At 42.0% G+C, this 24,646-nt stretch overlaps 1 protein-coding gene across 1 annotated transcript in view; it reads left to right on the forward strand.

Moving 5' to 3' along the window:
- The first annotated feature begins 2,630 nt into the window (after window positions 1–2,630).
- The window catches only part of ACOT12 (acyl-CoA thioesterase 12), a 51,528-nt gene continuing 29,512 nt past the window's right edge, over window positions 2,631–24,646 (forward strand). Inside the window, exons 1-5 of the mRNA XM_056539259.1 lie at window positions 2,631–3,063; window positions 5,882–5,951; window positions 13,955–14,015; window positions 14,507–14,608; window positions 19,783–19,918. Coding sequence (XP_056395234.1) covers window positions 2,646–3,063; window positions 5,882–5,951; window positions 13,955–14,015; window positions 14,507–14,608; window positions 19,783–19,918 — 787 coding nt within the window. The 5' untranslated portion in view covers window positions 2,631–2,645. The remainder of the gene's footprint in view (window positions 3,064–5,881; window positions 5,952–13,954; window positions 14,016–14,506; window positions 14,609–19,782; window positions 19,919–24,646) is intronic.

The raw sequence follows: 24,646 nt of genomic DNA on the forward strand, positions 1-24,646 counted from the left end.
AGAAATACGAGAGCCGGTGGGGTCCCAGCGGTCGGACCCCCGCTATCAGACACTGTATCCTGTGGATATGCCAGTGTTTCCCAACCAGGGTGCATCCAGCTGTTGCAAAACTACAACTCCTAGCATGCACACACAGCAAAAGGCTGCCCGGGAATGCTGGGAATTGTAGTTTTGCAACAGCTGGAGGCACCCTGGTTGGGAAACACTGGGTTAGGGGATAAGTTGAGTGCCCCTTTAATATTTATGTACTATAATATACACTACCCTATTGTTTAGGATTTCTATAGTATAAGCAGAACTCTTTGGTATTTCTGTAGTATACGGTGTACTTTTGTAGCTTGGGATTTGTACAGAGTATACATTAGTCTTTAGTATCTCTGTAGTGTTGTATACCCTTTACTCATTATTTCAGGATTTCCGCAGAATAGTATACGTTACACTTTAAGTGATGCTGCGCTATACACTGCACTTGTTTGGGGATTTGCATAGTATGCACTGCACTCATTAGTATAGTATACACTGTTCTCTAGTACTTTAGTAGTATGGTATATATTGTTCTCTAGTACTTTAGTATGGTATACATTGTACTTTAGTAGTATGGTATATATTATACTCTAGTACTTTAGTAGTATGGTATACATTGTACTTTAGTACTTTAGTAGTATGGTATACATTGTACTTTAGTAGTATGCTATATATTGTTCTCTAGTACTTTAGTAGTATGGTATACATTGTACTTTAGTAGTATGGTATATATTGTACTTTAGTACTTTAGTATGGTATACATTGTACTTTAGTAGTATGGTATATATTGTTCTCTAGTACTTTAGTAGTATGGTATACATTGTACTTTAGTAGTATGGTATATATTGTACTTTAGTACTTTAGTATGGTATACATTGTACTTTAGTAGTATGGTATATATTGTTCTCTAGTACTTTAGTAGTATGGTATACATTGTACTTTAGTAGTATGGTATACATTGTACTTTAGTAGTATGGTATATATTGTTCTCTAGTACTTTAGTAGTATGGTATACATTGTACTTTAGTAGTATGGTATATATTATACTCTAGTACTTTAGTAGTATGTTATATATTGTACTTTAGTAGTATGTTATATATTGTACTTTAGTAGTATGTTATATATTGTACTTTAGTAGTATGGTATATATTGTACTTTAGTAGTATGGTATATATTGTACTCTAGTACTTCAGTAGTATGGTATACATTGTACTTTAGTAGTATGGTATACATTGTACTCTAGTACTTTAGTAGTATGGTATATATTGTACTTTAGTAGTATGGTATATATTGTTCTCTAGTACTTTAGTAGTATGGTATACATTGTACTTTAGTAGTATGGTATATATTGTACTTTAGTAGTATGGTATACATTGTACTTTAGTAGTATGGTATATATTGTACTTTAGTACTTTAGTAGTATGGTATACATTGTACTTTAGTAGTATGGCATATATTGTTCTCTAGTACTTTAGTATGGTATACATTGTACTTTAGAAGTATGGTATATATTATACTCTAGTACTTTAGTAGTATGGTATACATTGTACTTTAGTACTTTAGTAGTATGGTATACATTGTACTTTAGTAGTATGCTATATATTGTTCTCTAGTACTTTAGTAGTATGGTATACATTGTACTTTAGTAGTATGCTATATATTGTTCTCTAGTACTTTAGTAGTATGGTATACATTGTACTTTAGTAGTATGGTATATATTGTACTTTAGTAGTATGGTATACATTGTACTTTAGTAGTATGGTATACATTGTACTTTAGTAGTATGGTATACATTGTACTTTAGTAGTATGGTATATATTGTACTCTAGTACTTCAGTAGTGTGGTATTTACTTTAGTAGTATGGTATATATTGTACTCTAGTAGTATGGTATATATTGTTCTCTAGTACTTTAGTAGTATGGTATACATTGTACTTTAGTAGTATGGTATACATTGTACTCTAGTACTTCAGCAGTATGGTATATATTGCACTTTTGTGGCGAAGTATTTGCATGCTATACACAGCACTCTTGTTTAGAATTTCTGTAGTAGTATACACTTACCTCTTGTAGATTGGGAGGTGTATATTAAATACAGTAATCTTGTAGTTTGATATGTAGTATAGTAAGATTTGTAGTACAGTACACTAGATCAGGATGTGTAAAGCTTATACAACACTGGTAGTTTAGTTTTCACTTCTATATTGTGCAATGCTCTAATATAGTGTTTCCAATCCAGGGTGCCTCCAGCTGTTGCAAAACTACAACTCCCAGCATCAGACTGCTGGGACCCCCACTGATCACAGGAATAGAGGAAAGTTGTACTTCTAAATCAGTGTTTCTCAATTAGGGTGCCTCCAGCTGTTGCAAAACTACAACTCCCAGCATGCTGTCCGGGCATGCTGGGAGTTGAAGTTTTGCAACAGCTGGAGGTACCCTGGTTGGGGAAACACTGCTCTAGTATATTGGTACTACTATAAGTGACACCAGAGGTGTGAGAAGGCAAGGTGTGGTTAGATGCCACCCGGGAATGCTGGCAGTCAGCAGCTCTGACCCTGGCACTGTGGTGCACCCATGTGACCTGAGGCAGCTGTGCACAGGGTGTACTTTGTATCAGAGACATGAGGCACCTGCTGGAGAGAGTGCACTGCCAGTACCTGCTCCACAAGTGTCTGCATCCTGCCACCCATCCATTATTAGATTCTATGCCAGTCACCAGCCCACCCTGCCTGCTCCTGCCCTCACTCCTCCTACTCTCTGCACACTTGGCATTGTATCTCCTCACTGCTGGCAGATCCAGGACTCGGCTCCCGCACCCCCGGCAGCTCCTGCAGAAGTTTGTGTCAGTGACCCGCATGCTGCTCTCTGGAGACCCGGCTGATGCAGCAGGAGACCCCCGGACATCAGCCCTGACATCTGGCTATGAGATGGGTGAAGTCCAGATGTGCCACACAGTGTACCCCTGGCACTCCAACCACTGTGGGGAGCTGAGTGCTGGACAGCTCCTCACCTGGATTGACACCACAGCCTGCCTGGCAGGTAGGTCTACATAACCTGCTTGTGCCTGTATGTGCCTGTATATATGCGTAAGGTTATTGGGCTGATATTTTATATACAATGTATTTATGTTCCGCTGTTCTGCTTTGTGCTCCCAACCAGACATGGAAATTAACCAAACAAAACTTAAGGGGATTGACTGTTTCTAGAAAAAGCTCCACCTTTGTCTATGGCAGTGTTTCCCATCCAGGGTGCCTCCAGCTGTTGCTAAACTACAACTCTCAGCATGCCCAGACAGCCTTTGGCTGTCCGGGCATGCTGGGAGTTGTAGTTTAGCAACAGCTGGAGGCACCCTGGATGGGAAACACTGGTCTATGGACTGTGTATGGTATTGCAGCTCACCTTTATTTATGAAATACCAGACAGTCAATGGACTTGACTTTGCAGACTTTTCATTATCCCAGACAACCCTCATAAGTACAGCGTCCATTTTAGGACATAGTCAGTCATCAGCCGTAACTCCATCAGGCGAAACAGTGTCCTGTCTCCTCCCTCGGACCAGTCGCCGTCAGCCGCAACTCCGTCCCCCGTCAGGCAAAACAGCGTCCCGCCTCCTCCCTCACACCAATCGCCGTCATCCTTCAGCCACAGCTCCCTCATCCGAAACTTCCTCGTCCAAAACGCCATCATGCCTGACGATTCTCCCTCGGACGCAACGTCCTGCCGCATAGCCGACGCTGCACAGCATGTATAGCGGAGTCAAAACTGTGAAACTTGTACTACAGACACCACATCTTCTACAGAGTCTGTATAGCAGAGCCGACATTGAATAGCGTGTACAGCAGAACCCTTAGGGTATGTTCACACTAGTGTGAATGGAATCTCCGCTCGCAGAATTCCACGCGACACTGCACTGTCACCATTGACGGCTATGCAGTACTCGCGCACTTCCGCGCAATGAATGAACGTGTTCTTTCTTTGAGCGAAACAATTTCAGCAGCTGAATTGTCTGCCGCTGCAATTCCGCAGTGTGAACGGGTCTCGCGGAGACCCATTCACACTAATGTTAAATTTCCACCGCGGAATTCCGCCCCTGGAATTCCGCAGGAATTCCGTAGTGTGAACATACCCTAATAGCAGAGAGCAGACACAGACTCGGCTCTGCTACACGGCAGGAAGGTTTTTCATCTGAGGGATGACTGAGTTTGGGATGAGGGGGTTTGGGATGACTGAGGTGGGAGTTGCGGCTGACACCTGACAGATTGGTCCTAGGGAGGAGGCGGGGGCTGTTTCGCCTGATGCGCGACGGAGTTATGGCTGACTGTCCTAAAATGGACACCGTACATAAGGATCTTCACTGTCTCAGTAGGACCAATGGGACATAATATCAAAGTAATATATTTGAGATTTTAATTTTTTTTTTAGAACTTTGCAAAGGCAGGTGTCAATTATTGTAATAAATATACTTATAATATTGTGCTATATATCCATAAAAACTATAGTACTATGTAAACACAAGTAACCTGCAGATACATTTGGGACCTAAGACTGTGAGTAGAGATGAGCGAACTTACAGTAAATTCGATTCGTCACGAACTTCTCGGTTCGGCAGTTGATGACTTATCCTGCATAAATTAGTTCAGCTTTCAGGTGCTGCGGTGGGCTGGAAAAGGTGGATACATTCCTAGGAAAGAGTCTCCTAGGACTGTATCCACCTTTTCCAGCCCCCGGGAGCACCTGAAAGCTGAACTAATTTATGCAGGATAAGTCATAAACTGCCGAGCCAAGAAGTTCGTGACGAATCGAATTTACTGTAAGTTCGCTCATCTCTGTGAGCTCAGTTGGGCATTTTAAACCAGTGTTCCAATCAGTGAGCCTCCAGCTGTTGCAAGACTACAACTCCCAGCATGGCCGGACAGCCTTTGGCTGTCCGACCACGCTGAGAGTTGTAGTTTTGCAACAGCTGGAGGCACACTGGTTGGAAAACAGTGTTAAACTTGGTCTACAATTAACACATTGGTACCTGTATTAAGGCTATATATAATTTTTGATATTGGTCCATTACATCTAAAATGTATGCATAGATGGTATAGACCAGCGGTCTTCAAACTGTGGCCCTCCAGATGTTGCAAAACTACAACTCCCAGCATGCCCGGACAGCCAACGGCTGTCCGGGCATGCTGGGAATTGTAGTTTTGCAACATCTGGAGGGCCACAGTTTGAAGACCACTGGTATAGACAAATAATGGTAAATGATTTGCAACAAAAATGGTTTCTATGGTTACAGACTACAAACAACCTCTGTAGTCTGATCCTCCGGTCATACTGCTTTCCATCTGCCTTCTACTTCTTGTTGACCTTGAACTCAAGGAAAAGTGACTGCATGATCAGACAACACAGGGTTTGTTTGTAGTCTGTTACCATGGAGAAACATTGGGCTGCAAAAGAGCTTTAAACTGAATTCTGACCAACCGAAAGTTGTTGTGTTTTCGTTTTTTACATTTTAACGAGAATGATTCTAGTTAATGACTTAGTGGCAAAAAGAAAACTAGTGGCAAAGGACACAGTAGATTTTGCCGGTGTTCCTCGGTCACTGTCTCCTGTACTTGAGTTTGGATGAATTGTTAATCATAGGGAACATTAAAATCAATAGACTTTAGTCGACATGTTCATTCAATAGGCAGCCTGACTTGTTCTAGGTGGTCAGCGGAATGAGGGGTCCTCCGCCACCATGTGCACCTTCTATGTATTTTTTGTGTCTGAAATGAGAAGTATTGCATTCTGCTTGTTAAATGTAATGACCAATCCATAAGGGAATACTGTATTAACCTTTTTTATGCCTGTCTGTCTTATTTTCAAGCGGAGAGACATGCCGGTGTTGCCTGCGTTACAGCATCTGTGGATGATATACAAATTGAAGCGACAGCTAGGTACTCACCCTATCAGAACAATCCTTTATATTGTCTACATTTATCTTGGTTGTCATTTAATTTTTATTACTGTAAAGTTTAAAGTTCATTTGGAAAAGAGTCAGACACCTGTTCAATGGACTTTATATAACAATACCATGTAAACCCTGCTAATAGGGTTATTAAAGGAACCTACCTCGAGTGTGATGTCTGACCTGCCATTTGTATTCTGTAGAGCAACAACTGCTGAATAGTGATGTATAGTTTTTTTTGGGAAAGTTCCAGGATAACAAGTAATCTTTTACATTCTAAATGTCTGCCTATTTAGTCCAGTGGGTAGACTTATCAATGATTGTAAACTCTCTCTATACACACTTATATACAGAAAGAGCTGTCAATCACTGATTGGACCACCCACTGGACTCTTAAGCACAGAATGCGTTGCTCTATAACATGCAGCCTGCAGCTTGGATAGCATGTTCAATGTGACCGGTTCTATTTAAAGGGGTACTGCGGCCAAAATCAACTTATCCCCTATATCCATAGATCTCAGTGAGGAGCGCATGTAGTCTACCGCTAGAGGGCACGCACTCCATTCATTTCTATGGGAGCTCCGAGGAGGCCCCAGTGCTGGACTCGGGTCTCTTCAGAGCTCACATAGAAATCAATGGAGTATGTGCTGTCTACTGCATGTGCTCCTCACTCAGAGCCAGGTCCCATTCCTGAGATCACGAGGGGTCCCAGTTCTTGGATCCCTGAGATCAGCTACTTATCCCCTATCCTAAAGATGGGGATAAGTTAATTTTGTCTGCAGTACCCATTTAGGTCCATTCTAATTCTTCGAACATATAGTGTAGCAGTGTTTTCTAACCAGTGTGCCTCCAGCTGTTGCAAAACTACAACTCCCAGCATGGCCAGACAGCCAAAGGCTGTCTGGGAATGCTGGGAGTTGTAGTCTTGCAACTGCTGAAGGCACACTGGTTAGAAAACACTGGTTTAAGATGTCCACCTAAGCTCAGTCTTAAGTCCCTTTATTATACATTCTCAAAGATTCCTCCCCCTCCTAGAAGACCACTTTTTGTGCAGTTTTGTGCAGTCATCTGAGGTTTGACTGTATTTATTGTCCAAGGTATAACTTGCAGTTCATAAAACCTATGAAATATTTGGCCTAAGGCGTCAACTTACTTTTAACATTTTTTTTTATTGTAAAGCAAACATATCACTGGGCCATTTTAAGCACAAATTCATAGTAACATCAGAATACAGAATAAGTAAACAGTGATCGCTCTGAACAGGAATAATGTCATAACACAGTGACTTACTAGCACAGGAATAAGTTAAGGCACACTGAACATACTGTAATGTGTATGTCGTAGGGGTTTTGATCGACTGGGGTCTGAGTGTTCAGACCCTGACAGATTGCTCGAGCCAGGGGAAGTGTTCTCTCCCAGCTTTAAACTACATGATCACAACAGTCACATGTTGCAAGTCTTTTGGAACAAAAAGGCTTCTTTCTTTGCTTTCTCTAGAAATCTGTCAGGGATATAGGGATATAGAGACGGGATATAGAGACGGGATATAGAGACGGGATATAGAGACGGGATATAGAGACGGGATATAGAGACGGGATATAGAGACGGGATATAGAGACGGGATATAGAGACGGGATATAGAGACGGGATATAGAGACGGGATATAGAGACGGGATATAGAGACGGGATATAGAGACGTTACAGCATAGGAAATATGCACAGTGAAGTCACAACAGAAAAAAACGTAATGTCAAATATAGCAATGTGCTTTTAGAACCTTGATAATGCAAAGTTCAGATAATGCACACAGTGATGTTACAGTAGTGGCATAATATAGTCCTGTCTCCATGCTGATATGTACTGGGCACTAGGCCTTTATAGTTACAGGTCATCTAGATGCTAAAGATAATATTGGCTCTCCTGTTAGATCAGGTATGTCTTTCCCAAAGCTTGGCATGTACTTGGCAGACATTTAAGTGCTGTTTTAGCTGATACACTTCTTATCATATAAAGGGGGCACTAGTGATTCTTGGTGACGGTGATGTAACCTGTGATCAGTGTTATTTCTGTGATTAAAGTGACTACTCTGCAAAACTCCTAATCCACAGGAGAAGAGGGGTATTGAACTTAACTACAGCTGTCACCTGTCATCAAACCATATGTTCTAAACTAGCTCAGATTATATTCCCTAACTACTCCTAACACCCCTCCTGCCATAAAAAAAAATTTTTTTAGAGCTTTAAAAAGCTCTGTATCATACCTTTCCCCTTGCTCACATTGTGTGAGCTCCCAGCAGGAGAAAGTGGGCATTCCCAAGCAAGCGTGATGTCACTGAAGCCTGTGAGAGCTGTGCCTCGCCACGCCCTGCACGCACTTCCTGAATTGGGTCTCCTGCCAGGCCGGGAGGAGACCAAACTGTTTGACTTGCTGCAGGGAACAGAACAGAGCCACCTAGTGGCCATTTTTTTCAATCACATTAATAAACATAAGGGTTGAGAATTTTTAACAGTAAGTAAATAGCAAAGTTTATTATAATTACATAAGAAACAATATATCAAAAGTTAAGTTTGGGGACAGGTGCTCTTTAACTAAAGTGACAGTCCATTCTAAATCTTACATTTGAGAGCTGCAATATCAGCAATACCTCATGCAAAAATAGTTCACCCCCAGGAAATAGTCTGAGAAGAGCTGGCTGTATGTATGGGGCAGTATGTATATTTAATAGCTGACCTGTATTATATTAATACTAACTCGAGTAGTGTCTATTACTTTCTAGGCACTTAATTACAAGATCGTCTTAAGATATTACTCATTGAGCAGTGGCGTCATTTTCCCATGCCGTCACTATTGTCTATATTTAGTTGGCAGACTTCTCCGTGATGCTGTTAAGAATTTCAATAGGAGATCATATGAAGTTTACTCCCCTCCTGCCATTGGTCCTCTTGCTGCGGGATTAAAGGACCCTGGCAGAGGAGAGTGGAAAACTTCTGACTTCTCCTGGCACTGGCCTACTTCCAGTCCAGGAACAGTGTCTATCTTCCTGACAGGAATTGTTCTGGGTTACAAGCTAAATGAATACTTGAAATGGATGAAAGCCGGAATAAGTAAATGGTTTCAATAGATGTTCAGGGACATTTCCACCACAAAAGCCTTCCTTTTTATTAAGATGGATTGTGCGGCTTAGCAGGGAGTACCATTGTGCCATCCAATCTAGGCCAATTACATAAAGCGTTCACAGGGTCTTTAGCTTGTGGTCTCCCCAGGTCCGGTACCTTCACTCTCTTCACATTGGAGTTCATTTGTTTCCATCTTTGTAAGAATGTTTGTTCTTAGAACAGTGAACTGCCGCTGTAATGTACAAATACTGATGTGTAGTGCGGAGTATGGATGGACCTATCCGGATGAGGGATAGGTCCATCCATACTTTGTTATAGGATGGTTTAAAAAAAAAATAATAATTCAGGTGTACCATGAACATCCTGGGCCTTTATGCAATATATGTAATGGGGCCCCTACATACCATGTGTCATTTAGAATCCTGGTAGATCGCACCAGCTTCAAAGGATTAGCAGGATCCACACGGCACTGATGGGACTAAGGCACACAGCGGGAACAGATAAAATCAGGTTTAATATCAAAGATGCAACGCGTTTCACTGTACATGCGCAGTGAAACGTGTTTCATCTTGGATAATCCTGATTTTATCTGTTCCTGCTGTGTGCATTGGTCCTGAAGTTTGTACAATCTACTGTGTCAAACTCAAGCTGAAAGGCTGCAGACGGACCTTATCATTCATACTATTACCATTGTTGCATATGTCGGTACACAACCACCCAAGAAAAGCAGCTGTGGTCCATTTTTTTATTTTTTTTTATTTTTTTACACCTATCCCGATGGGACTTACCCTATGGAGAGTCTCCTATCTCCCTTGTAGATTTAGGATCCTGGTATCGGAGACGATTTGGTTGCCCTCAAGGCCCAAATTCAACTGCTACTTCTACACCAGTGTCCTATATAATCTACATGTAAAACTAGGCATGTGATAAGGGAAACAGAGCTTGGGCATAGAAGCGTTTAATGTAGCGAAAATAAAAATGCAAAAATGAAGGATGGCTGCACTTAGGTTTTTTCTGTTCTTGCAATGTAAAATGCTGTCGTGTTACGCCAATACCTTTCTAACCAACAAACCGAAACTGCAGATGGAAGAGGAATAAACCACGAGTGCAGAATCCTATTACACTGGGGATTTGTAGAGATGCGTAGTAGCTGTATGCACAATATAGTAGGAACTGCACAACTTGCAAAGTTATAGGGGAAGATTTATCAAAACCTGCTTAGAGGAACAGTTTCTGAGTTGCCCATAGCAACCAATCAGTTTTTCTTTTTTGAAAAGGCCTCTAAAAAAATGAGTCGCGATATGATTGGATGTTATGGGCAACTCAGCAACTTTTCCTCTGGGCAGATTTTGATAAATCTCCCCCATGATTTTTTAATACAGTTGTGCAATGAATAGAATTTATAGATCAACTTTACTTATTTCTCAATCCAGAATACAGTGAAACATCTTTGAAAAGACCACCTTTAACCCCTTCCCGACCTATGACATACCTGTACGTCATGGGTGGCAAGGTGTTCCCGACCCATGACATACAGGTACGTCATGGACATTACTGCCGCTACTCGCGGCATCCCGCAGCGCCCGGAAAGATGGTGGCTATCACTGATAGCCAGCCATCTTACCGTGCGACCACGGGGGGTTTCGTCCCCCACCCCCCCCCAGCGATCGCTGCTATCAGCTGGTCAAATCTGACTAGCTGATAGCAGCGTTTCGCTATGAAAATACTTAGCAGCGCGGTGTGTAAGTCCCGATCACGGGGATCGGGACACACACCGCTCTACTAAGTGTCCCTGACCCGTCCCCCGGCGTCACTTACCGGTCGGAGCGGTGTCCCGAGCGGTCCCGGCGTCCTCCGTGCGGTCCCGGCGTCCTCCATGCGGTCCTGGCTGCGCTGCGTCCCGGAGGTGAGTTTCCGGCAGCAGTGCAGCATCTTCATTGGCAGCAGTGAGATCGCCGTAAAGCGATCTCACTGCTGCCTCTGAGAGTTTCAAAACTGCAACTCCCAGCATGCCCAGACAGCCTTTGGCTTTCTGGGCATGCTGGGAGTTGTAGTTTTGCAACATCTGGAGGTCCTCAGTTTGGAGACCACTGTATAATGGTCTCCAATCTGTGCTCTTCCAGATGTTGCAAAACTACAAATCTCAGCATGCTCAGTCTGTCCAGGCATGCTGGGAGTTGTAGTTCTCTAACATCTGGAAGAGCACAGATTGGAGACCATTATACAGTGGTCTCCAAACTGTGGACCTCCAGATGTTGCAAAACTACAACTCCCAGCATGCCCAGACTGCCCAGGCATGCTGGAAGTTGTAGTTCAGCAACATCTGATCCTTCAGATATTGCCGAACTACAACTTCCAGCATGCCTTGGCAGTCTGGGCATGCTGGGAGTTGTAGTTTTGCAACATCTGGAGGCACACTAGTTGGGAAACATTGTCCGTTTCCTACCTCAGTGCCTCCAGCTGTTGCAATTGTTGCAAAACTATAACTCCCAGCATGCACTGACAGACCATGCATGCTGGGAGTTGTAGTTTTGCAACAGCTGGAGGCACACTGGTTTGGAAACACTAAGTTTGGTTGCAAAACACTTGAAAGTTTATTACTTAACTTAGTGTTTCCAAACCAGTGTTCCTCCAGCTGTTGCAAAACTACAACTCCCAGCATGCACGGACAGCCAAAGGGCATGCTCGGAGTTTGCAACAGCTGGATGTTTGCCCCCTCCCCCCAATGTGAATGTACAGGGTACACTCACATGGGCGGAGGTTTACAGTGAGTGCTGCAAGTTTGAGATGGCGCAAATTTTGCGCTGCAGCTCAAACTTCCAGCGGCAAACTTGCTGTGAACCTCTGCCCATGTGACTGTACCCTAAAAACACTACACTACACTATCACTAACCTAAAATAAAAAGTAAAAAACACTACATATACACATACCCCTACACAGCCCCCCTCCCCCCAAAAAATGAAAAACGTCTGGTACGCTACTGTTTCCAAAACGGAGCCTCCAGCTGTTGCAAAATAATAACTCCCAGTATTGCCGGACAGCCATTGACTGTCCAGGCATGCTGGGAGTTTTGTAACAGCTGGAGGCACCCTGTTTGAGAATCACTGGCGTAGAATACCCCTATGTCCACTCCTATGCAAATCCCTAATTCAGGCCTCAAATGCGCATGGCGCTCTCTCACTTTGGAGCCCTGTCGTATTTCAGGGCAACAGTTTTGGGACACATATGGGGTATCGCCGTACTCGGGAGAAATTGCCTTACAAATTTTGGGGGGCTTTTTCTTCTTTAACCCCTTATGAAAAGGTGAAGTTGGGGTCTACACCAGCATGTTAGTGTAAAAAAATACATTTTTTACACTGACATGCTGGTGTTGCCCTATACTTTTCATTTTCACAAGAGGTAAAAGGGAAAAAAGACCCTCTAAATTTGTAACGCAATTTCTCCTGAGTACGGAGATACCCCATATGTGGGCGCAAAGTGCTCTGGGGGCGCACAACAAGGCCCAGAAGGGAGAGTGCACCATGTACATTTGAGGCGATTTGCACAGGGGTGGCTGATTGTTACAGCAGTTCTGACAAACGCAAAACAATAAATATCCATATGTGACCCCATTTTGGAAACTACACCCCTCACGGAATGTAATAAGGGGTGCAGTGAGCATTTACACCCCACTGGTGTATGACAGATTTTTGGAACAGTGGGCTGTGAAAATGAAAAATAAAATTTTTGATTTGCACAGTCCACCGTTTCAAATATCTGTCCAACGCCAGTGGGGTGTAAATGCTCACTGCACCCCTTATTACATTTCATGAGGGGTATAGTTTCCAAAATGGGGTCACATGTGGGGGGGTCCACTGTTCTGGCACCATAGGGGCTTCCTAAATGGGACATGCCCCCCAAAAACCCTTTCAGAAAAACTCACTCTCCAAAATCCCATTGTCGCTCCTTCCCTTCTGAGCCCTCTACTGCGCCCACCGAACATTTTACATACGCATATGAGGTATTTCCTTACTCGAGAGAAATTGGGTTACAAATTTTAGGGTGATTTCTCTCCTTTTACCCCTTGTAAAAATTAAAAAATTGGGTCTACAAGAAAATGCGAGTGTAAAAAATGAAGATTTAGAATTTTCTCCTTCACTTTGCTGCTATTCCTGTGAAACACCTAAAGGGTTAAAACACTTACTGAATGTCATTTTGAATACTTTGGGGGGTGCAGTTTTTATAATGGGGTCATTTATGGGGTATTTCTAATATGAAGATCCTTAAAATCCACTTCCAACCTGAACTGGGCCCTGAAAAATTAAGATTTTGAAAATCTTGAGAAAAATTGGAAAATTGCTGCGGAACTTTGAAGCCCTCTGATGTCTTCCAAAAGTAAAAACTTGTCAATTTTTTAATGCAAACACAAAGTAGACATATTGTATATGTGAATCAATATGTAATTTATTTGGAATATCCATTTTCCTTTCAAGCAGAGACTTTCAAAGTTAGAAAAATGCTAAATTTTCAAAATTTTCATGAAATTTTTAGATTTTTTACCAAGAAAGGATACAAATATCAGTGAAATTTTACCGATAAAATAAAGTAGAATATGTCACGAAAAAACAATCTCGGAATCAGAATGATAAGTAAAAGCATTCCAAAGTTATTAATGTTTAAAGTGACAGTGGTCAGATTTTCAAAAAATGCCCAGGTCATGAAGGTGAAAATGAGCTGGGTCATGAAGGGGTTAAATTGGTCTTCTCAAAGAATGTAATATAAATGGTGGTCTGTACTAGAAGGTGGTCTTCTTAGAGATGGTCTTTTGGAGAATTATCCCTGTATATTCTGCTTTAAACATTACTTTTTATTTTATTTTATTTTTTTACCTTTTAGAATTGGACAACAAATTTGCATTAGGGCAAAAGTGAATAGAGCATTCAACACAAGCATGGAGGTAAATTAGCTTCTTTTTTTTTATGAATAAACATATGAACATTTATCCTCTGGTTATTGCAAATAGTGCTGTTTTTTTTAAATGTTAAACATAAGGCAGATTATCACTGTACTAAACTGAGCATAAAACTGACCGGTTGTTACTGTGCCAGATTTATGACCTTGGCACACACTTTGACATATATAGCAAGATGTGCCATATTGATCAGGCACTTTTCCTTTACGCCACCTCCTGGCTGGGTTACTGTATTCTTCACCAAAATAATTGTGCACATCATCAATAAATCTGACACATTTTAAGACCTACACCCTGATCTTTACGTATCTTTCTAAATGGCCTGGTGAGGTGTTAAAACACAAGGTGTCTAGACAAGGTGCTTGTCTACCCCCCCCCCCCAACACACTTCTGTATTTCTTAAATATAATAATGAATATGCACATGTCACATGTCGTGTAGAAGTTAACCATTCAGTCACGTTATTTAATTCGCAGGTTGGTATCACAGTTGCGGTAGAAGATCCATTGACAAGTGTCCAGAAACATGTTTGCACAGCATTTTCCACATACGTGGTCAGGCCTCTTGGAGCAAAAAAGGTAGTGTATGGAAATGTGTGAATTGCTTAATTTAGTATAATTATGGGTAACTATTGGCTTTCCAATATACACTACCCAAAAAATAAAGGGAACACTTAAACATCACAATGTAACTCACACATGTCAATGACACTTCTGTGAAATCACATTGTCCACTCAGGAAGCAACACTGACAATCAATTTCACATGCTGTTGTGCAAATGGAACAGACAGCAGGTGGAAATTATAGGCAATTAGCAAGACACCCCCAATAAAGGAGTGGTTCTGCAGGTGGAGACCACAGACTACTTCTCAGTTCCTATGCTTCCTGGCTGATGTTTTGGTCACTTTTGAATGCTGGCAGTGCTTGCACTCTAGTGGTAGCATGAGACTGAGTCTACAACCCACACAAGTGGCTCAGGTAGTACAGCTCATACAGGATGGCACATCAATGTGAGCTGTGGCAGAAGGTTTGCTGTGTCTGTCAGCGTAGTGTCCAGAGCATGGAGGTGCTACCAGGAAACAGGCCAGTACATCAGAAGATGTGGAGGAGGCCATAGGAAGGCAACAACCCAGCAGCAGAACCGCTACCCCTGCCTTTGGGCAAGGAGGAGCAGGGGGAGCACTGCCAGAGCCCTGCAAAATTACCTTCAGCAGGCCACAGATGAGCATGTGTGCACTCAAACTGTCAGAAACAGACTCCATGAGGGTGGTATGAGTGCTCGACACCATGCAGGATGTTTGGCATTTGCCAGAGAACACCTTGAAGATTGGCAAATTCGCCACTGGTGTCCTGTGCTCTTCACAGATGAAAACAGGTTCCCACTGAGCAGATGTGACAGTCTGGAGATGCTGTGGAGAATGTTCTTCAACATCCTCCAGCATGACTGGTTTGGAGATGGGTCAGTAATGTGGGGGGGGCATTTCTTTGGGGGGCTGCACAGCCCTCCATGTGCTTGCCAGAGGTAGCCTGATTGCCATTAGGTACCGAGATGAGATCCTCAGACCCCTTGTGAGACCATAATGGTGCGGATGGCCCTGGGTTCCTCCTAATGCAAGACAATGCTAGACCTCATGTGGCTGGAGTGTGTCAGCAGTTCCTGCAAGAGGAAGGCATTGATGTTATGGACTGGGCTGCCCGTTCCCCAGACCGGAGTCCGATTGAGCACATCTGGGACATCATGGGATAGATTTATCATTGCTTTTTAGAGCATTTTTATCTGTTTTGGCGCAGTTAAGGCGCAAGCAGCATATTTAGCGACATTTATGCGTCTTTTGATACAGTTTCACTCTTTTTGCCTACCTGTAGAACTTTCTTTTTGACCATGCAGTGGTCACGTATTTGCCATTTGCGATTTTTTTCAAGTCGCTATTTTGTGCAGAAAGGTACTTTTTAGGCACAAAGCTACACCACCTACCAGTAGGCGTGAAAATCACTTCTACCTTCCGCAATTCAACCTTTAACCTCTTGTGGACGACAGCATCCAACTCCCCTTCTGACACATGCTCAGCTGAGCGCGGGTCATAGCTGGGTGTTCCTGGCAGCGATCTGCCACCAGGACCCATCTCTAATGCCAGACATCACCAATCACGGTGATGACCGGCTTTAACCCCTTAGACACTGCAATCAAATTTGATTGTAGCGTCTAAAATGCCATTTCTAGACCTCACAAGAGTCTAGAAAAAGTGTGTGGTAGAGCTTTTCACAACACAGCATTGCTGCGCAAAATTCATCATCCTGCTGCACCTTCTTGATAAATAAGATGCACGCTAGTCAAACCAACCACCCAAATAAACGTAGGAAAATAGCTCTACCGTAGACATTCTTTGATAAATCTGGGCCCATGTCTGTCTCCATCCACCAACGCCACGTGGCGTTGCACCACAGACTGTCCAGGTCTGGGAGGACATCCCTCAGGAGACCATCCACCACCTCATCAGGAGCATGCCCGGGCATTGTAGGGAGGTCATACGGGCACGTGGAGGCCACACACACTAGGGAGCCTCATTTTGACTTGTTTTAAGGACATCACATCAAAGTTGGATCAGCCTGTAGTGTGGTTTCCCACTTTGATTTTGAGTGTGACTCCATATCCAGACCTCCATGGGTTGAGAAATTTGATTTCCATTGATAATTTTTGTGATTTTGTTGTCAGCAAGTTCAACTATGTTAGGACAAAAGCATATCATACGATTAGTTCATTCATTCAGATCTAGGATGTTATCTTGGTGTTCCCTTTATTTTTTTTTTCAAGCAGTGTATATACTAATAGTCATATACTTTGCAAGGTTGGAAAAAAAAAAAAAAACTGTCCAAGTTAAACCTAAAAGCCTGCATGAGGCTGATGCAAAGTTCCCTTATAACAGAGGAAAAATTCCTTCCTGACTCCAATATGACAGAATAATCCCCGGATCAATTCACTATCCATGGACATCTAGTATTCATAACTTGTACTATTAGATTATTTTTTTTTTTTTGTTTAGAAAAACATCCAGACCCCTTTGAACTTGTTTATTGAGTTTGACATCACAACATCATGGGGCAGAGTGTTCCATAGTCTCACTGCTCTTACAGTAAAGAATCCCCATATGTGATGATGGTGAAACCTTCATTCCTCTAGAGGTCATGATTACCGGCCTAGGTATAAAAAGATCACTAGAAAGATCTCTGTACTTTCCATTCATAAATTTGGATGGAGTGGCACAGCATGGGATCAAGGGAGGAATGAAGTGACATAGAGGATCACGGGGGAGTGGGGAATAATGGGGGTGATGAAATAGTGTGTGTGGATATATATAGATCAATGAGTCCTTTTTAATATTCTCAGTGTAACCATTGATCACAATTGTGACATGAAACTATTTTTGCTGGTACCCTCCACTTGTGGCATAGGTGAATTTAAAAAAATTCATAAAAAAAAACAAACTTCTCCATTTTAACATTGGTTACATCCAAGGAAGAGCAACCTGTGTCCTCAAACACAAGTCAGAGGAGCTTACAATCTGACACTTGTCAGTCTGTGCTTACATTTGTTTTGTCACTAATGGACTATTATCTTAGTATGGTAAAGGTCATTCAATGAGTTCTGCTATCTTCTGGTCATCTTTGCTTTATTATTTGTGTTCAAAGTAGCAAAGTGTTACTACAGGACAAGAGCTGTAATCATTAACAATGACACTTGTACTGTGAAGGAGGCCGAAGTTTTATGCAATTTGTAACTGATCACAGGGGCCAGATTGTTCCATTGCTCAGAACAGTTTTTTGCTACGAGCGCAAATTTCCATAACCAGGTAAAAAGATGCTGTATCGGTGCTCCAGTAATTCAGTGGTTATGATGATTAATGGAAACTATCAAAGTAATGCAAAGCAATGTTACTCAAGAAGGTAAAAGCATGTTCCTGCATTGTAAGGCCCAAGTAAAAAATTCTTCCTTTTATCGCCACATTTAAAATCTACATATATCCATGGGAGCCAACATGGTCAGTCTGACAAGTTTCAGGTCTACGATTTAGGCAACAGCAAAATGTGTGTAAGATGGACTGTTGGCTCCCATGGATAGAACTGAATTTTAAATGGAAATAAAAGGAAGTTTTTTTACTTGGGCCTTTTAGTGCCTGAACATGTTTATTTCGGATTGAGTGGCTGAATTTTCAAAGCAGTCTGTGCACATTTAGGACGAAGGGTGATGGCCGATGTCTGTGTAGAAACAAAAAAATAATGGAAGGCAATGCCTTTAACCCTCCTGATCTGTAACCTATCTGGATTGAAGCAGAGGTAAAATGGGTTCTTTAGTATACTTTAAATAAAAATAAAGAACATATATTAATTTTAGTAGTTTCTATTTCCTTTTTAACAGAAGAAAGCAATGTCCAGTGATACATGCGATTTCAATGCTTTATTCTTTAAAAGCTAAACCTATAACGCATTTCAGGTGGGTGAACTTAAAGGGTACCTCTCATCAAAAAAACTTTTGATATATTATAGATTAATGTATGCAGAATAACTTTACAATTGCATGTTATAAAAAAATATGCTTCTTTCTATTTAATTTTCCCCTTTGAAGAAATGACCACTAGGGGTCTCCCTACCAGTCCTGGCAGCAAGCATTTCAGACTCATGCTGGAGTCCTAAACACTACGAGCTGCCAGTCGGCTTTGTTCACAAAGGAGAACACTCAGAGCTGCCAGCCTGCTTTGTTCACAGCCTGTTTGGCTGTGAACAAAGCAGGCTGGCAGCTCTGAGTGTTCAGGACTCCAGCATGAGTCAGAAATGCTAGCTGCCAGGACTGATCGGGAAAAATACAATAGAAAGAAGCATATTTTTCATTAACATGCTATTGGAAAGTTATTAAATATTCATTAATATAAAATATATCAAGTTTATTTGATAAGGTACCCTTTAAAGGGGTACTCCGGTGGAAAAACATTTATTTTAAATCAACTGGTGCCAGAAAGTTATACAGATTTGTAAATTACTTCTATTTAAAATAAATGAATCCTTCCAGTACTTATCAGCTGCTGTATACTACAGAGAGAGTGCTTTTCTCTTTTGAAGTTTTGTCTGACCACGGTGCTCTCTGCTGACACCTCTGTCCATGTCAGGAACCTGTCCAGAGAAGGAGCAAATCCCCATAGGAAACCTATCCTGCCCTGGACAGTTCCTGGCATGGACAGAGGTGTCAGCGAGAGCACTTTCTCTGTAGTATACAGAAGCTAAGTACTGGAAGGATTGATTTTTTTTAAAGAAGTAATTTACAAATCTATAACATTCTGGCACCATTTGATTTAAAATAGTTTACCACCGGAGTACCCCTTTAAGGGCGGTAACAGACCTGAAACTCATTACATCTTTAATACTATAAAGAATGAAGCTATGGAATGTATAGCGCTGGGCATTGTGTTCTCCTTTTCTGCTGTGAGTGCTGCCCAGCACTGTCCAGGTTACAGAGAGGCGCTAGACATGTTTGTTTTTATTTTATATTTAACAAGTCTCCTTAGGGATGTAAAGGTAGGAGTACTTTCACAGTAGTCACACTCTCTGCTCTGGGGACTTAGATCAGCAGCAGACACTTTTCTAGCACACAACTAGCTAGCCCTGAGGCATCACAACACAAGTTATTAGCTATCAGTGTATATTTTATTGCCATTCTCCGGTACATGATTTTTTTTTTTTTTCATTCTAATCTTTTTGACAGGTTAATCTAAAACCTGTGAGGCTTCAGTCTGCAGAGGATCACTTGGAGTATAGTCTGGCAGCTGAGAGGAGGCGTATACGGCTTTATCATGAAGATGCCTATAACAATCTGATGGAAGATGCCTCTGCCTATTATGGTTTGGAAGATGTTTGTTTAACACTTGTAGACTAAGCCACACTCCAAAGGTTGTGGAAAACAGATTTGTGTATTCACTTATTGTGCAAGATGCGTTTCAACCCCTCCATTTTCAAGCTAATAAAGATTTCATAGAGTAGTTAAAACTTAGCTTAAAGGGGTATTCTAGGATCTAAGCTTTTATCCCTTATCCCTGGTGGGCTGGGGCCCCCGCGATCACCCTGAAGCACCCAGATAGTATGCGGGGCTGCGTCTCCAGTGTCAGAAACTTCAGGGTTTCTGAGACTGGAGACGTGTCTTAACGGAATACCCCTTTAAAACTGTTAAAACATTATCAATACCTGTACGCAAACCAGACATCCAAAGTTTATGTATATACATTGGAGGTTGTAGTTCTACCTGCATGAAGATTTGCACACTTTTTAATTGAGCGGAGCTGCTAAGTAGAGATATTGATATGTATATTATACAGTAGCCCCTCAAGTTACAATATTAATAGGTTCCAGGACGACAATTGTATGTTGAAACCATTGTATGTTGAGACCATAACTCTATGGAAACCTGGTAATTGGTTCTGAAGCCACCAAAATGCCACCCAAAAATAGGAAAAAGTGAGGATTAAAGAATAATAAGTAGATAAGTAATATAGATAAAGCAAATCCTTACATATATAACAAAGATCTGCTGGGAGCTGTTTACATAGACCAGTGTTTTCCAACCAGGCTACCTCCAGCTGTTGCAAAACTACAACTCCCAGCAGCATTTTAATATATAAAGTGACAGTGGTCAGATTTGCAAAAAAAGGCTGCGTCCTTAAGGTGAAAATGAGCTGCTTCCTTAAGGGGTTAAAAACATGTAGAAAAAGGGAAGAGGTAAAATAACATGTAAAACACCGACTCGTTTTGGGAGGACCCTTTATCAAGGCATTTTGTGGAAGGGTGAGCGGATGACAACTTTTTTCTTTTGTATATTGAAGAACAGGTGCCGCACTTGTTGGGTGCCCAGTTGACACCTCCAACATATTTGCGGGGTGTTAATTAGTTTTTATGGCAGCTGGAGGCCTTTACTAGCCACAAGGCAATCTTCTAATCCTCAGACACTCTACTAGCAGAGGTCAAACCTAACCGATCAGTATAAGTAATCAAAGCATTAAGTCTTCTAAAAAAAAAAAGCCCATTCCCCCAATAGAAGATTTAATCACCCGGTTTTCATAAAATCTAGCAGAGTGCTATGGCTTTCATTATAAACCTGAGCCATGATAGATAAGAGTGATGACTTATTGCTGTAAGGCAGTGTTTCCCAACCATGGTGCCTCAAACTGTTGCAAAACTACAACTCCCAGAATGCTGGGAGTTGTAGTTTTGCGACAGCTGGAGGCACCATCGTTGGGGAAACACTGGTCTATGTAGAGGACAGGAGCTTCTTCAGGGTCCTGTACAGTACACACAATGCCCTAAAAAAAGTAAAATGGAGCTGCCCTAACCATGGCATAGGTTAAATGTAGTACAGAACATGTAATACCTCCCTGTACTGTCAGTCAGTGCCTGCACTTTAGGAATACAGTGGTTTTACCAGTGAAATATCCATTCTGATTGGTCGGTTCCTCCAGCCATTGACATGTTTTGCAGATTCCATAGCATTGTATGTGGAGTCTGGTTTCAAGTTACAATGGTCCAGAAAAGACCATTGTATGTTGAAACTATTGTATGTTGAGGCCATTGTAAGTTGAGGGATCACTGTATATGTGAGTGTTTAACAATATTCTCATATATTGAAGAAAAAAAAAGTCCTCAGTAGTCTAACTAGGCGCAATGTTCAGAAAAAAGACATATTCCAAAATTTTGGGTTGAAGTGTAGGATATTTCTTGCAGCAGCTAAATCTTATCTAGTGAGTAAAAGCCCGTTTCAGATGTTGCAAGGACTCATACGGGCTTTTACTCCCCAACAAATATAACAGAATGCTTCCAGAACCAGATCAACATTTAGCAGCTGTATGGGTTTTTTCTATAATGGATCTATAAAAATGGGAAAAGGGGCGACTTGACTTTTTAATAAGGTAGGGGCTTTTTTTCTTATTTAATATGTAATTTTTTAAAGGGGACGTTAACAAGCAATCATTAGACTGCTTATACCGAACAATGGTATGCTATTAAATAGCATTGCTCAGTTACATTAGCGTTCTGCCTGCCTGAGACACTCTAAGAGAAGATCGCTCAATAGCCAGCACGGAGGATACAGAAGGCCTCTGGTTGCCATGGAAAACGGAGAGCGGACTGGTACCTCTCCTAACATGCAATCTCTAAAATGCAGCGATCAGCATAATTGCTGAGATGTCAGTGGCATCTGCTCATAGCTCTTGCGCTTGCTTTCTAGTCTCACTTCACGATACACTCTAGCATGCTGTGCATTAAAGGGGACTTATTTTATTTTATTTTTTTAACTGGTGCCAGAAAGTTAGATTTGCAAATTACGTTTATTTAAAAATCTTAATCTTTACAGTACTTATCAGCTGCTCTATGCTACACAGGAAGTTCTTTTTTATTTTTAGATTTCTTTTCTGTCTGACCACAGTGCTCTCTGCTGACACCTCTGTCCGTGTCAGGAACTGTCCAGAGCAGGAACAAATCCCCATAGCAAACCTCTCCTGCGCAGGACAGTTCCTGACATGGACAGAGGTGTCAGCAGAGAGCACTGAGGTAAGACAGAAGAAATCTGAAAATAAAAACTTCCTGTGGAGCATACAGCAGCTAAGTACTGGAAGTATTAAGATTTTTAAATAGAAGTCATGTAAAAATCTAACTTTCTGGCACCAGCTGATTTTAAAAAAGTCACCAGAGTGCCCCTTTAAAGGGGTACTCCCGTGCTTACACATCTTATCCCCTATCCAAAGGATAGGGGATAAGATGCCTGATCCCGGGAGTCCCGCAGCTGGGGACGCCCGTGATCATGCACGCGGCACCCCGTTTGTAATCAGTCCCCGGAGCATGTTCGCTCCGGGTCTGATTACGCTCGACCGCAGGGCCAGCGGCATGTGACGTCACGCCTCCGCCCCCGTGTGATGTCATGCTCCGCCCCTCAATGCAAGCCTACGGGAGGGGGCGTGATAGCTATAGGGGATAAGATGTGTAAGCACCGGAGTACCCCTTTAAGGCCCACATGATTGCTACTGTGCACTCCAGTATGTATTGACAGCTTCACGGTGAGCAAAGTGTCTTGATCACTTTCCCACTTTCTGAGTGAGACAATCACTATATCAATGAGCAGCAGCCGCACACACCTTTCTATTACTTTACGGCTATGTTCATACGCAAAATGTCCTTGCAAAATTCCACATGAATATTCCTCACGGACATTCCGGGATTCTGCTGCACTGTGCACATGGCAGATTTTCAGCGCCAGCAACATCTGCAGCAGAAATCCTGATTCCGGCTTTCCGTAAAGACATATTGACCCTGTTCAATGTTTTTGCGGATTCTGCTCGGAAATGCATTTCCATCTATGAGACGGCACATTTCTGAGCGGTCCTAGTGCCGGCATGTTCTGCTGTCGCTCCGCTGTCTGGGGAATGTCCGCACAAACTTTCTTTGCGGAAATTCCACCATGTGAACATAGCCAAAGTCAGTAAGTATTGCAGCCTCTGGATTCCAGGCTGTTTGGCTTACAGAGCACTACCTAAAAGGGATACAAATGTCTACATTGCTTAGCAGAAATTAGGACTTGCTATGTAAAAGTTTGCTCTGAATGTAAAGAAGTGTTTCCATGTTCATTCAAGGCAAACAAATACTAAATTTGTGGGAAAATCAGAAACTTGTGCATCTTTTCAATTATATCTTGATTAATCTTATTTACTGGAAACACCCTTATGTTGGGGTTGGGAGTTGTCCCATATGAGGCATGAATGTAATGGAAAGTCTATTCTTCAGCATATAGTATGGTATGCATATATTAACAGTATTATATTATATAAAACATATACATTGATCCCTCAACTTACAATGGCCTCAACATACAATAGTTTCAACATACAATGTTCTTTTCTGGACCATTGTAAGGTGAAACCAGACTCAACATACAATGTACAGACAGTCCAGATCTGTGAAACATGTCAATGAAATGACCAATCAGAATGGGCATTCACTGGTAAAACTCCTGTATTACTGAAGTGCATGCACTGCCTGGTGTCTGGTAGCACCCAATACAGTACAGGGAGGTATTACATGTTCTGTACTCTTTACCTGTACCAGGGTTAGCTGCTCCTTTGGACACCAGGTGAGGGCGGCTCCATGTTACTTTTTAGGACACTGTGTACTGTACAGGATCCTGTCCTCTGCATAGACCAGTGCTTCCCAAGCAGGGTGCCCCCAGCTGTTGCAAAACTACAACTCTCAGCATGCCCGGACAGCCAAAGGCTGTCCGGGCATGCTGGGAGTTGTAGTTTTGCAACAGCTGGAGGCTGCCTGCTTTGGAAACACTGACATAGACAGTGATTACAGCTCCCAGTAGATCTTTCTTACTTTTATATGTAAGTACTTGCTTTATCTATATGTTATCTACTGATTTTTCTTTAATTCTCACTTTTTCCTATTTTGGATGACATTTTGGTGGCTTTAGAACCAATTACCAGGTTTCCATAGAGTTCTGGTCTCAACATACAATGGTTTCAACATACAACTGTCGTCCTGGAACCAATTAATATTGTAACTTGAGGGACCACTGTATTATATAAAAG

This window comes from Hyla sarda, chromosome 1 (genome assembly GCF_029499605.1).
Source record: "Hyla sarda isolate aHylSar1 chromosome 1, aHylSar1.hap1, whole genome shotgun sequence".
Taxonomy (NCBI): Eukaryota; Metazoa; Chordata; class Amphibia; order Anura; family Hylidae; genus Hyla; species Hyla sarda.